Raw genomic sequence first — 15,087 nt, forward strand, 5'->3', positions numbered from 1 at the left:
GAAAAGGAATCGCTCCTGGAGACCTTCAGTCTCCCACCCACAATCAACTGCAGTACAGTATTTTTCATGCAAGAGGACGTGTTGCTGTCGTCACGCTGCGCTTCCTGTGTAAAGTTCATAACGCATGTTGAGAATGTAATGTCAGCTGTGCCGGGACATTTTGATGTGGGCTTCTGGTCAGTTGGGAATTGTCTTGACCAGTGGACAGAAAAGCCAAATGAACACCAGTCACACTTTTATCTGCAGCGCATCACTTATGTATCTGCATTGCTTGACATGTGTGTCTAGCTGAAGGGGGCTCCGGGCCAGCTGTTGACGTCTGTGAAATGCCTCTTTTAATCTGCAGAGGGACACAGAGGCAGCTTGAGCTATTGAATTCACAGCCGCTCTGCAACAGCGTCAAAGTCAATGAGCCATTGGGCAGTGACAACAGGAAATTGTTTTGTTTCTACACAGTTAGTGTGTGTGTTATCCTTCAGAAAACCTTCCCCTGAGACCACCGGGCCACACGAGTCACCATCTGGGCCGGGTGGGCTGTCACTGTAATTAGATCAATATGCAGATATTGGAATCTGATCAGAAACAAAGTCATTTCGGAACGAAGGGCAGTGTGTTATCTCAAGATGCTTATATTACTTCATATTCTGAACTCATATTCTTGTTACATTTGAGTAGCACATGCAATTTGGAATCTCAATTATTGCATTAATAATTTAAAGACATGAAAAAAGAAATGCATCCGTTCTTTGTGACACATTGCAAACATCACGATATCTAGATAAAAAACTGTATGTACAAAGAAATCACAAAAATAGTCTGATGTGTATTCTACTACAAGTCGTATATTGAATGACATGAAAATAAACATATTGATTTCTAAAGCCTGTCATTATAAAGAATGTTCGATGTCTCATTTTCATCAGATTATTGTTGCGAAGACCCAAGAGTCCTCAGAAATAAAGGAAAGGCATGATGTCAGGATATTAAAAGATTTAATCACAGAAGATAAATGCGAGAACATTTCCATTAAACTCAAGAACAAACAATTTATTCTCATTTTAGATGACTTCATTTCAAATGAATAATGGGGTTATACATTACAAATTCATTATCACATATTCAAAGTAAAAGTATTGTACCTGCCTCGTGTATAACACGTAAAATACATTCAGTTTTGAGCTGGTTTAGGACCATCTTAAACTAGCTCAGGACCAGCTTGAACGAGCACATGACCAGCTTAAACCAGCACAAACCAGCTACCATGCTTCAAAACCTACCAAACCAGCGTACGCTATTTTTCAACAGGCTGTTTTTCATTCAGTTAATGCAAAACTCTTTAAGGCTAGCTTACATATTGGTTTGTCTTTACTAATTAATACAGAAGAGGTGGATTATTTTGATCTGGACCATTTTTTTAAAATGCATATTAGGGCTAATTTGTATTATTGTGAGACTCTTGAATTATTGTTAGAACAGAAACTTCTGTTTCTGAACATTTGCTTGTTTATCCAAATATGCTTTAGGCAAGTTTTTATATTTATGTTGTGATCCTCATGATTATTATGAATTGCTATGAACACATAACAGTGAACGCAATTGTAACTGTGCATATTTAAGGTAGCAAAACTAGAACGCATTGGCCTTTAAAAGAGAGTAGATATCCCACTATACAGGATTTTAATCTATAACCTGCCAGAACATGCTTCTATAATATTATTAGTTGCTCAATTAATTAATACTTTTGATTACAAAGATTACAATCTGGTACACAGGAAATACTATTCTGGGTTACAGTTTATTTTACAGTGTTACACTGTACTTATACATTCAATACTGAATAATAAATATTAACTACATGTACATACTATAGGGTTAGGGTAGGTTTAGGGTTTGCTTCAGGGTTAGGGCACCGTAAAATAATGTGTTATCCTATTCTGTTTACACCAAAACTTAAAATGGCTCAAAAAACATACAAAAAATATTGGTTTCAGTATTGTAGTAAACCAAATAAACCAAATTGCATACTAGTTTAAAGCAAGTACTATTTGTTTTTATTAAAATGTGAAAACAGACCAGCAGAACAAGGGAAATGGAAATTCAACCAGGCGTGAAAACTGTCTACAGTAGAGCTTTCTAGAGCGTTTATAAAGAGTTTGAGCAGAGGTTGTGATGTCATGAGCCCTCCTGTGACAGTTCCTCCATGTGTGACCTGGAATCAGCTGAAGAACTGTTGCTTTAATCCTGACTCGTGTGTAACCGCTGAATGACTCTGATCTTATCAACCCAATGCAGTGAGAATGTCACCAAAACTCATACAACATGCTGCAAAAATGCATCGTGCTGCGACACATCTGATACCTTCCTCTTTTATGTATCCTTCACTTGGTCTTGCTGAGAGGTATAAAAAAAGCTTGACCAGGTTTAACCAACTGTGGTCTCGCCGTAATAAATGCATTTTATAGTCTTTGCTATCAAATTGCCGCCAGCTGAGGTTTTTGCGTGTAAATATTTTAGAGAAATTTGTTATACCAGATTTGTAATACCAGGCAAAAAAAAAATTTAAATCCCAGAGAATTCCCAGTGATCTTTTTGGTAGTTATCTGCTTACGCATCAAGTACAATATCCCTTATCCAATATAGTCTTGGTTAGAGGCTATATCTCATGCTCAATTTTGTGAGCATTACTGTAGCAACAGCAACACTGCTTCTCTGACACGGTGGACAGAAATAGAAATTATGCCATCATTTACACACCCTCATGCCTTTACAAGCTCAGATGCGGTCTTCGTTTTTAGTAGATCTCAACAGGCGACACTTAAGAACTCTCTTAAAGAGGTAGTCCACTTAAAAAGGAAAATTCTGTCATCATTTACTCACCCTCAAGTGGTTCCAAACCTGTATACATTTCTTTGTTCTGTTGAACAGATAGAAAGATATTTGTATGAATGTTAGCAAAACATATTTGGGGCACCATTGACTCACATAGCATAATGTTTATTTACTGTATATACATTGTTCTTTCAAACACCAAAGAAGATATTTTGAAGAATTTAGAAAAACAAACAGTTCTGGGGCACCCTTGACTACCATTTTTGACAACCCCAGAAATCTCAGTTGCTATAACTTTCTTAATATTTTACTTTGTATTCAACATACTGTAACAAAGAAATGTTTACAAATCTGGAACTACTTGAGGATAAGAAATTCATGAAAGACTTTTAATTTTGTGGTGGAGTGTCCCCAAATTGTTGTTTTACTCTATACTTTGTATTCAATTCAATTCAAGTTTATTTATATAGCGCTTTTCACAATGTGCATTGTTCCAAAGCAGCTTTACAGGAGCAAATAAGAAAAAAACACAGAAAGGTAAAACACAGCACAGTGCATGGTGTTTATAGAGCAATAGATTGCATAGATTATTCACAGACCATGTCTGTTAGCTTCCAGTAGGACAAACGACTGCCATAAAAAGCACCATAAAATAATCCAGAATCTCTATTATGTTTTATACACCAAGTCTTCTGAAATGATATTCACTGATAAACTATGTTGGTATTTTGTGGCTCTTGGTCACCAAAACTATCAAATGCAAAAGCAACCTGTTGTGAAGGCTTTTCAAAATATTACTCTTTTTGTCATATTAAAACAAGATTGGGGATAGTAACAAATAGAATAAAATATGAATATGAATCAGGAATTGATTGTATTAAAAAAGGGCCTGCTTAATATAATGGAGTCAGTTTATTGAAGGAATGAATTAGTAAAAATGTAAGTTTGATAAGAATAAAAAAAATACATACATATTTTTATTTGGAATAAGGTGCACAGATGAATCTCTCACAACAGGAAGACTGAAAGAATAAAAAAGTAACTCATTTCCTACGTCGCAATAAAACCCTTTTCTGTTGAATCGAAAGCCTTAGGATGGACTTGCAATAGCTTTGAGAAAGATGAAAGTCAATCTTCTTGGACTCGGCACATTTATCAGGCACTCTCGAGCGCATGCTTCGTTTTCTGCAGAAACAACACTTGCCCCCGGACTAGTAATTCATCCAGATGCTGACACAGTAGTGAGAGCCGCCTGAAGATAAAGCACATTATTTTCCCTGCAGAGATTTCAGACCTCAGACCACCTAGCACATCCCCTACTGCGTAAAGAAAAGTCCTGTATGATTACATAAGCCATTGGGGTGTAAACTAACCATCCTTATCTTCTGTGATTCAGTAAACCGCTACAGTTGTCTTAAAATAATACGTTTTTCTTGCCGAACTTCTCCTGGGGACAAACTCCCCTTGTGGGTAAAATAATCTGTTTTGCTAAGTAGCAGCACTGATTTAGAAACAGAGATTACATTGTTTCACCGTGCACAGTGAGGTCACGAGTGGGGACTTGAACTCAATATTGTCTTGACTGTGCATATGTAGAACAGAAGAATCAAAGAGCTTCATGCAGTAACATGCTGTCAAGAGCGCAGTGTAAAAACTGTAATTGTAATTCAGGTACAATGTCGATCCAAATTACTGGAAAAAAAGGGTTTTGCTTTTGTTTTTGCAGTTTCCTCAGGTAATATATTTCCTATATTGCAGTGATTGTTCTCAATTTAATACTTACACTTTCTAAATCATTTTTCATTGCATTTTTTATTTGGTACTCGTGTAATCGCTTACATTTACATAAATTCTTACTAAGTGTCTTTGCCTTTTTTTGTAGTAGAAATATCTAATTACTCTTAAATCAAAATACAATTACTTGACAAGAAAAGTAACCCAAGATATTTGGTCTTGTTTTAAAATATTATAAGAATTAAGTAAGTTTATGGTAAAAACGAGCAAAAAAAATCTGCCCATGGGGTGGGAAAAGAAACTTTGTAGACCTTTTCTCAATTCCCGAATTCAAGTTTATTTTTCTCAGCCCATGGACAGATTTTTGTGCTTGTTTTAGGTATTTTCACTAAAAACAAGACAAAAATGCTTTGTTAGGCCTTCTTCAGACTTGACTTGACGAAGCTGCTAGCTCCTGTTTTACATTAGCCTATAATCCTATGGAGTAACCTATTTGTTACCAAACGTAGCCAGCGTTTTTTTCTTGTCAAAAAAAAGACGTCAAGTGTGTTCATGGCCTTAGAATGTCATTTTTTAGAGTATAGCATGTTTTTTTAGTACTGAAACAACTGCACATTATACATGTTCATGTGAAGCTGCTTTGTGACAATGCACAATGGTGAAACTCGCTTTACAAATTGCATTCAATTGAAAATACAAAGAATGCAATGTTTTTAATTTTTTATAGTTTTTTGAAGGGCGGTTGAGAGGAAACTCAAGACTTGAATTTCATCCGTTACACTTCTGCAAAAGTCAGCAGAGCTTTTGGCAGAATTCTCAGATGCAGGTTGTGTTTTGTAAGGGCGTATTCATAAATGATGTGAATGTCAATCTTTAAAACACCCTCCAAGCACAGTACACCAATGCATCTCTTTTCAGAGCGATGGTTACGTTTGCACTTTCGCAGTGAGAGGAACTCATTCTGTGAAGTTTATAGTGTGGATGTTGACCTGCTTCTCCGTGCTCTTCAGGAAATGCATCTGTGCTCGAAGTCTCTCATTACATGTGACATTATGAGCACCACAGGCAGCCAAAATTACAGACTGTGATGCTGTGACATTAACTCAGAGTTTTTGCCGCAAATGCACAGAGCCCGAGTTTCCTTATCTACAGTACACGAGACAACAAATGGGACTGGATGATATGTGGAATGTTCACAACTTATTTAGTGTTGATGATTTTGCTGGCAATATAAAAGATGCAATATATTGTAATGGTAGCTTAGTTTCCCTCAGGAACATAAAATTCTTAGTTGTCCCATATCCCAATATATGTGAATTTTGAATATAATCTATGTGTTTTAGTAGCATCTATTTAAACCTCAACATTAACAATGGCTTAAAGTGATACTGTAGTTCACCCAGAAATAAAAATTCTGTCATCATTTACTCACCCTCTTGTCATCTCAAACCTATATGACTTTCTTTTTTCCGCAGACCACAAAAGAAGATATTTTGAAGAAATTTGGTAACCGCACAGCACTGGCCCCCATTCACTTATGTTGTGTGTAAAAAACCAATGCCAGTAACTACATTCTTCAAAATATCTTCTTTTGTGTTCTGCTGAAGAAAGAAAGTCATATGTGAGCTCTTTTCTTTGAGCAACCACAGACATGTTGTAATTCAGTTGTTTCAGAGACAATAAAGCACACGCTTGAGTCTTGAGCTGAGAAAACCATCTTCGGGATCAATCTTTAATTAATTGACGCGCAGGCATGCTCGCAGTGGAGTTTATTCCAGATGGTAGAGATCACAGAACTCTTTGGTGCTTATATTCTGATAGAGGTTTAAATTGATGTCACTTGGGATTTGACTGCATTAATTGCATCCGTAGAGACAAAGTTTAATTAGAGTTTAATAAACTCATTAAAGCATATATGTGATATATAATAACAAATTATTTTTAATATTTTTGAATGTTACAATAGGTCCTCCTATTCAGTTAAAGATACAGTTATCTTTAAGTTAGCTGTTTGATGGCAGTAGTGCCAGATGCATTTCATGTTAATTGTGTTACTATTCATTATAAATAATTATTATGAGTAAAGTAATTATGAACATGCCATTTTAGATCATACATCTTCCAGCCTTCTGGTATTGTTTCTATAATACTCAAGCTTTAAATGAAATGTGCAAAAGCACTTTGAGGATTATGTCAGTTCCAAACCAATGTTTACAGCAAATCAGCTAGATTATATTGCCCATTTTTGCATGAATCAGCCAAACACATGCCAATTTTGAAATCTGCATGCATGCTGTGTATTGAAGTGAGCCTTTTAAATAAATCGTCTGAATATTATGCTCTTTGAAAAAACAATACAGTACATTGGTTTTTTTACATGACTGAAGACAATGGATTACTTGGTACATTTCTTGAACGGTTTAATTGCTTGACTCCAAGAAAATGTCTTACTGAAATTGATCATTTCTTGCTGACACTGTTCCACAGTGAGCTGTTTTATTCTAGCATCTGTTGCATGAGTTCAGAACAATACGTGCCTTTGTTCACACTTCCAATCTGTTTTTCATATTTATATGTCATTAAGCAAGCCAAGAAATAGATCCGTTTAGTGTGTTTTTAGATCGGTGTGGTCAATGTATAGTATATCTAAATTGGCTGTAATAATTTGGCAAAAACATTTGCATTGTGTCCCAATTGATGAAATGACCTAGATGCTACATGAAATCCAATCTGAACATCTAAACCAAAATGTAATTGATTTTAATTCACATCGATCCAATTTGCACAAATGTCAAATGTTTTTGTCACTTCAGAATTCAGTCTATATTGATTAAAGTTGCAACATATCGATTGTTCCTGGCTGTCTCAACCTGTCTGCAATTTCTCCCACGCTGTCATGATCAATGAATGAGTGTTGTTTATTAATGGTTGAGGGGAATCAGGCAGTTGTGTGTCTGTGTGTCCTCAGGTTAAACAGATAAGGAATGTGAACCATAGTTTGCCTGGTATGTGTTGAGCCCTGAGGGTATAAAGCTCTGAAGATGTCAGGATCAATCAGCTGTGTTGAATGTATGAAGAAGATTGTTCTGGGTGCAGTTTCTGTTTCCTGTTTATCTCATAATGTTTGGTTTCTGCTGTTGCTGTTTTTACCACGGCGGGTGCTAATTAAAAAAGCACCTGAATGATGCACAACACAATGTACAACACAAATAAACTAAATTCAACTGCTTTCAAGCAACAGAACTTACTGTACATTAAAGAATTGTTACCAACAGCCCACTCCAACCTTTTCTTTTGAAGCACTAAGGTGGCTGACACAGGACTAAGATGTCGTCACATTTTCGCTTCTTGGCCGGAGGAGATAACGGATATTTAAATGACTCTTTCTTTTGTGTAATTCGGAAGAAGATATTTTGAGAAATGTCCATACAATGGAAGTCAACGAGGCCACAGTGGTTTCGGGCACTGTTGTTCTTCAACTTGAAGAGAAAATGAATGTGAACCAGGCAATCGGGACAATGTGAAATCGGCCAATACATCTGGCACCAGAGAATCTTTAGGAAAAGTAACCCTGAGACTGAAACTTGCTCTGGTGAGATCCGTCAGCGCTGGGCTCCTGCAGATTGTCATGATATATGGCAGCACAGAGCTCTGCCCGGGTAACACAGCGACTGTCAGTCACAGTGGGTGAACAGCCACATGCTCTCAGCGGAGGTGACATCTTGAGACCTGCTGCTCCTGTCTGCCGCATTCACTGTCCCACCGACCTCACATTGAGGGGAAATAAAGCACATCATCTGCAAAGCAGTTTGCTCTAGTTTAAGTGTCGCATTTGTGTTCAAACATCTGATAAATAGCTCTGTTGCGTCTGAGGTCAACAAGACCTTTTGCTTGTTTCAGTTATCATTTCATGAGGGTGCCCAGCTTTTGTATAACCCTTATGTGTTTTATCTCTTTATGTCCTTTTTTGAACGCCACATTCTCTTCACAACCCGGTGGTCTTTTTGAGTCCTGTTCATCATTGGTCTAAGACTGTACTGTATTTCTTCAAGACATTTTTTAAACAATACAGCAATTAACCGAAGAACAAAGTCAAAGCACTGAATATGTTTTTTAATGAGCTCTCTTCTTTGCATTTTGATGTCATTAGCTTTAATGGATCACCGCCTACTGTAAAAAACAAAACTTAAAAAACGCTGCAGCTATGGTGCCAGAAAAAGTCAAATAACATTTATGTTTAATAGAATGTTCAGGTACAGTACTTTACACCCGACATTAATTTGCAATCTATTTATGCAGCTTGGCATTGTTTCAAAAATACTGTCATTCTGTAATAAACCAGTTCTGTAAAATTAGTTTTTTACAGTGAACAGAATTGAGGTGTTCAACTGGTCAGTGTATCCACATTTGTGGGTGATCCACGCAGGTAAAAGAGATCATCTGGTTGGCAGGATAGATTTGCAGATGGATGAAAAGAGAAGCGGGCAGCAACTGCTGTGGTAAATTGCTACTCTATTGCAGATGGTCGTGCCTCTGGCAAACCGTGTCCCTCAAGGGTGCGTGATGAAAAGGAAGCAGGTCGATAGCCCCTGCTGCCCACAGAGGACATGGGTTTGGTGTCTTTGCCCAGGTTTTGAATCAGCCTGTCTAGACGAACTGGTGTGAAGTCTACCTGGTGCCTAAACGCATGGGTAAAGCTATGCAGCACGCGGGAATCATTCAGCAGCTTTCATATTCTGCTTTTCCTGTTCCTGCTGTAGTGTTGAATTTTTCTCTGTCTCTGTTTGCTTTTGTCTGTGTCTTCCTGATCTTTTTCCTTGTGCTTGTTTCTCTTTGCCTCTATCTGCACTTTGCTTTGTCAGGCGTTGCTTCAGAGATAAAAAATGGTCAAATCTGTTTCCATGGCAACTGATTCTCGGGACTAAGGGGGCCCCTCCTTTTCGCCTCCTTCCTGTTCTTGTGGCATTAAAGGCTGTGTAAGTTCAAAGTTAAACGATGCCATTGAATAACTATTTTTGGCTGTATGAAGAGCCCTTTACATCTAGAGAACTTTTGTTTACCTGTTGTTTTTTATTGTGGAAAGGTTATTGACTATAACATTGCAGGATATAAATGGTTATTTTAAAAACGGTTCTTTGGAAAACCAAAAGTTGTTATTTTATGACATCACTGTGAATAGCCTTTTGCTTCGTTTTAGACTTTTCGTATATAAAATATTCATTAGATCAATGATTCTGCTGATTAAGCAATATTTGTGCAAATTTGGTCATGATTTTGCATAATTTTATTTTTTTCTGTAAGAGGCATTTATTTGGTCAATAATGGGATAGTTCACCTAAAAATTACCGAATGACATTATGCACTATACAGCTTAAAAGTTTTTAATGAAAATTGAATACTTTTAATTCAGAGTTGACCCTGTAGAAGAAATGTGTTTGTGTGCAGGTGTGTAGTGTTTCTTTACAAGGTGACATCGCCAACTACTGGCTTGGCATGCATCATACAGCATTTATAATTGTTTTGTGAATTTGTGTAAACAGGGATAATTTGTCGTCTTCACACAAAACCTTTCAAAAAGTCAAAGGAAAAACTTTTTGGTTTTAGCACAATGTACAATGGTACACTTGGTAAGAGATTATTTATTTTCATGAATCAGTTCAGATAGGGTGTATAACTCTGTTAATAAATCACACACACAGCAGAAACACATGTTGATGAACAAGACCATAGCTAGAAGTTGAAGTTTGATGCTGTATGATGGTTGTAGATCTTTATGGGTCTTCGACCTCCTGTCCTGCTGGAGCCGTTGTGTAATGGTCTGTAGCAGAAAGTGAATGGGTCGCTGTCCCGTTTCTCAATCCTTATTAATTTGGTAATTCATCTGAAGCTATTAAAGTGTGTCAGACAGGAGGTCCAGTAACAATCTGCGAAAGACAATGCTGTAAATTGGCAGCGTTGTGTGTTTGTTTGGCTGGCCATGCTTGCACGCTTGACTGATCAAAAATCTATCAAGTCATGCAATGTAAGGTCTCGGAGCATATGAAATGTGTTTGTGGCACAGCAAGGGCTAGTATGCTAGCAGAATCTTCATCTTGAGTAAATATTTAACCGATCTGAACTCTACAGTTCTAAAAAATCAGTAAAATAGGGCACAATATACTGTATTTTACAGTTGTTCTACCTGTATTTTTACATTTTGCACTGCATTGAATTACATTTTAGCATTAATGGAAATGTCTGTGAAATAAAGGAAAATGTACTGGTAATTCTGACAGTACTTTATCTGTTATTTTTATGGGATTTTTCTTTACAGTGTAGTTGTCATGTACACCTGCACCACAAGCATATAGCATGAAGCTTGCACCTGGCCATCATTTTATACCGGTTAGGTTACGTCATTAAGGAAATGTAATATTTCCCATGATCACAAATAGTCCTCATCTCCTACCGAGTATAAATTTGAAGCATCGTTTATTATATGTAAGTGTTTTCACAAAGGAATTCTAAGACGTGGCTCAGTAATGAAATGATTTTAACTGAGCTGATGTATATAATGCTGTCTAGGAGCCAGAAGATTTTATTTCACTTATTTCTGCTCTCCAGTGACTCCTCTCCTCTCTTCTTCAAGTAGTGTCAGTATCACATAGCCACAGTTTTCACTTTGGGCATGAAGTCTGATACGCTTTGCAGTTTATTCTGGGCAGTACCCGCTCACACAGTTAAATGGGGTACGTTCTTTCATTTCGTCTGTGCTATTGTTTAATTGTTAGCATGATTGCCCGCCAAACTTTTTTGGGCATACATTAGGGGACTGGAGGAGGCTTCCTGAAAAATGGCATAGTAGTGCTGGTATTTGTTATGAACTCTTTGTGGAAAACAAAGAATAAGGCATTTGTCGCTACACATCGCGCAATGTCCAGTGTGGACAAAATTTTGAATTATATTAGGTTCTGTTGTCTTTTGTTGCGACCCATCGGTGTCCGGTGTTGACAGGTGTTGCCACCATTTGTCTCACAGAAAAAACAAATCCACCAATAGGTTCCAAATACTTCATTGTAGCAACCCAAACACTTATTTTTTATGAACAGAATATGAATGATGGTGAGTTTTGCATTTAGAGTAATGTGTACAATGGCTACAAAGTTCATTTATTTATTCATTAATTTATTAATTTTGCAGTTTTGTCAAGGTGAATTACCAAAGAGATCTTTAAAAGCTTTAAAAGCCAGTGAAACTTCAAGTAAAATGATGAAATTAATTTTGGAAATCCAATTTTATTGTGTAGTTTTAAATCTACTTTAAATCTCCAAACTGGAAGAAAATGACGTCAGTGCTTTTCGGTACAAATTGTTGTTTGTCATATTTTGATGCCTTGTCTGGTTTATTTTGAGGTGGGTTTCCCATGGATCGCTGGTTTGGATCACATTGAGTTGAAATGATTTGTTTTGAGAGAGCACTTAGAGGGATGTGATTGGATTAGCCAACCACGTTCAATGAAACCGACTGACGTCCCCTCTAAAAGACAGGCTGAATTACAGAGATCTGTGGAGGCTTCCAGTTATACCTGACCTTTATTTAGTAGAAATAACCGGAGGAGATTTCTCTGTCAGCTACTTCATTGCTTAAAGAGTGTGCTTGCAATGTGGTGTATGACGGAAGTCTTGACAAAACCAAAGCATGACATTTATTAATCCATTATGGAACATGTTTTGAGAAAAGCTCATATAGGTCCATAGCATTATGAGGCTTAACTCTAGTTTGATGGACCTCTTAATATCTTTCTTTCCGATTGTGCAATAACAAATTAAGCTGGTATTGATTGAACAATTGGCTCAATTGCTTGATTTGAGAGATTTTTCTCTCTTCTGCTCCATGGTCCTTTTCAAATTAGTGGAAGTGACTTAAAATGGATCTCCTGCTAAAAGCGCCTTACTGTACTTGAGTTTTTGCTTTGTTTGGCTTTACAAAAGAATGTCATGGTGAAACTGTAAAGTTGACCTATTCTTTTCTCTTTTTTTCCAGTAATTTGAAGAGAGGTTATTATGAGGACAGAGACGGGTCCTGAGGCGGGGGCCACAGTCAATATGCAACAGTCAGCTTCAGATGGAAAAATGGCCAAACAGGTATTTTGGTTTTAAATGGAAACTTTACATTTAATTGCATTTTATTTTCAAAATCTGTCCATTTATTTAAAAGTAAATGCTATTTTCCAGGAAGTACCATAATTCAATTAAAGTTTATTTATATAGCGCTTTTCACAATGTGTATTGTTTCAAAGCAGCTTTACAGGGGCAAACAGGAAAAACAGAAAAGTTAAAACACAGCACAGTGCATAGTATTTATACAACGAGTAAGTTCATTCTAATAAATGATATCTAATTTCTAATTAAATAAATAAATGAATGAATGCAGTCTCCCGGTGAGCAGGCCAACACTGCCCTGCTGTGGCGAGGAACCCAAACTCCAATGATTGATTAATGGAGAAAAAACCTCTGGAGAAACCAGGCTCAACCGGGAGGGCCAGATCCCCTCTGACGTGTCATAGCTGCACTCAAACTGCTGACATGTGATTTTAGTTTAGCATTTAATACCAAATATTGTAACTTCAGCATTAATAAGACAAATAGTCCGTCTTTGCTCTTGGTTGGGGATGTAGTGGTCTGAGCTGGGATGGTCCGATGGTCATATTTCTCTTGTCACCACTCTTCTTTGATTAGCATGATTTTAATTAGTAAGTTTAAAAAATCCGTGCCTCTGAATCATAGTCAGTAAGGCACAGACATTGCGCCCTATTTTAACGATTCAAGAGCATGGTCTAAACCACAAGTGCACTTATATTTCCAAATCCAGGATGTGAAAATTAAACTTGCGTCGCTCCTAGTGCCGCATTGCTCCGAGTGTATGATAGGGCCCATTATGGGGTGACATAATGACACAGGGGGCCCCATCATACGCCGGGCGCTAGGCGCAGCGCAAGTGTTTTTGCTAGTTTCAGCCCGACGTAGTTCTCATTTTCCCAGCCTGCGCCGCATTGTTGAAATAGCAAATCACTTTTCCACTATTTGTACACCCATGGTCGTGCTGGTCTAAAATATTGGTGTGTTCAGGGGCATTGTTGACGCTTTGCTATTTGAAGAAAATTTGTTTTTGGTAATTTAAAGGACGCGTAAGTAAACGGCCTGTAGGCGGGTGCAAGGCGCACGTACACTCTGCTTATTACACACAGATGGATGCACAGCAACAAACAAACATGCCGAAGTATTAAAAATAAATGAACTACATTGAAAAAGATTATTATTGTGTACATAAAGATAAAAAATATGGCTTGTCCTGTAGATGGTCTGCTCGCATGCATTTACCCTGCGCATGAGCAGATACGCTCAGTCTTTGTTCTTGCTAATTCCGCCATTAAAATAGCGAATCCGCCATGGCGAGATAACAACTGTCTATTAAAAGGAGATGAGACTCTGATTGGTTTACTGCACGTTTTGCCCAAAACACAACCATGACTCATCAAGAGAATAGAGGCAACCCGTTAAGACCATGCGCTTGGCGCGCTGACCGTTTTTCCCATTCTTAAACTAGCAAAAGTGGATTCAGACACTTGCACCGTGCGCTTTAGACCATGTGCTTAGATCCTTAAAATAGAGCCCTTAGACTTTTGCAATTGATTATTCTAGATAGTTAACTTCTCATGAGTAATTTAGTGAGGACTTAACCAAAGTCATTACCGAGGTGTTTATATTAAAGTTCTATTTTCTGTAAACGAGAAATGATGTAATGAGACATCATCCAATCTGATTGCAGGAAAATAAGGCTCATGATGATCACAAAGACACAGAAGACACATCGGAAAGGACGACGCCGGGCAAGAGCCCTAGATCTCCTCAGAAAGGCTCCAAACGCTCCAAGACTTTCCCCTTCAAAGTCACTCTTATGGACAGCTCGGATTATGAAGATAGCATTGAGGTAAGATCACAATTGAGTACATAATCTTGTTATCTGTCTTTTTGTTAATACTTCTCAAGTGATATGGTAGACTGAGTTATACAGTCAGCATAATATAAGTATAGTCAACATTTTAGGTTTGCAATACTCATCTCTGAAACCTAACATGGAGTTACTGGTCTGTGAAAATTTTACACAGTAAAAGACAATAAGAGATGGTTTGTGAAAATGTGACGACATCTTAGCCCTGTGAGAGACTCTGTAATGCTTCAACAGGGAGGGGTGGAGTAAGCCGTTGGTTATAATTTGCAACCTCACCACTAGATGCTGCTTAATTTCATACACTTGACCTTTAATATTATTGTTCACAGGTTGATATATCTATAAGTTTGTTAATAAGACACTTTCAGATTTGTTTTTAGAACTAAAAGAGTAAAACATGGCTGTTGGCTTTCAGAAGTTGTAATGCTTTCCCAGAAAGAATGTTGGTTATATAATAAAAAAATTAAGTAAATTTATACATATTTATATATTCTACAAATTAAATGGAGTATCATATCGCACATTGGATATCAC

At 37.3% G+C, this 15,087-nt stretch overlaps 1 protein-coding gene across 6 annotated transcripts in view; it reads left to right on the forward strand.

Moving 5' to 3' along the window:
* Positions 1-15,087, forward strand: part of LOC130410588 (band 4.1-like protein 1) — a 97,162-nt gene that overhangs the window by 30,283 nt on the left and 51,792 nt on the right. For all 6 annotated transcript variants that reach the window (XM_056735342.1, XM_056735339.1, XM_056735340.1 and 3 more), the window contains exons 2-3: positions 12,586-12,686; positions 14,371-14,532. In XM_056735342.1, the coding sequence (XP_056591320.1) occupies positions 12,606-12,686; positions 14,371-14,532 (243 nt within the window). In that variant the 5' untranslated portion in view covers positions 12,586-12,605. The remainder of the gene's footprint in view (positions 1-12,585; positions 12,687-14,370; positions 14,533-15,087) is intronic.

Source organism: Triplophysa dalaica, chromosome 21 (genome assembly GCF_015846415.1).
Source record: "Triplophysa dalaica isolate WHDGS20190420 chromosome 21, ASM1584641v1, whole genome shotgun sequence".
Taxonomy (NCBI): Eukaryota; Metazoa; Chordata; class Actinopteri; order Cypriniformes; family Nemacheilidae; genus Triplophysa; species Triplophysa dalaica.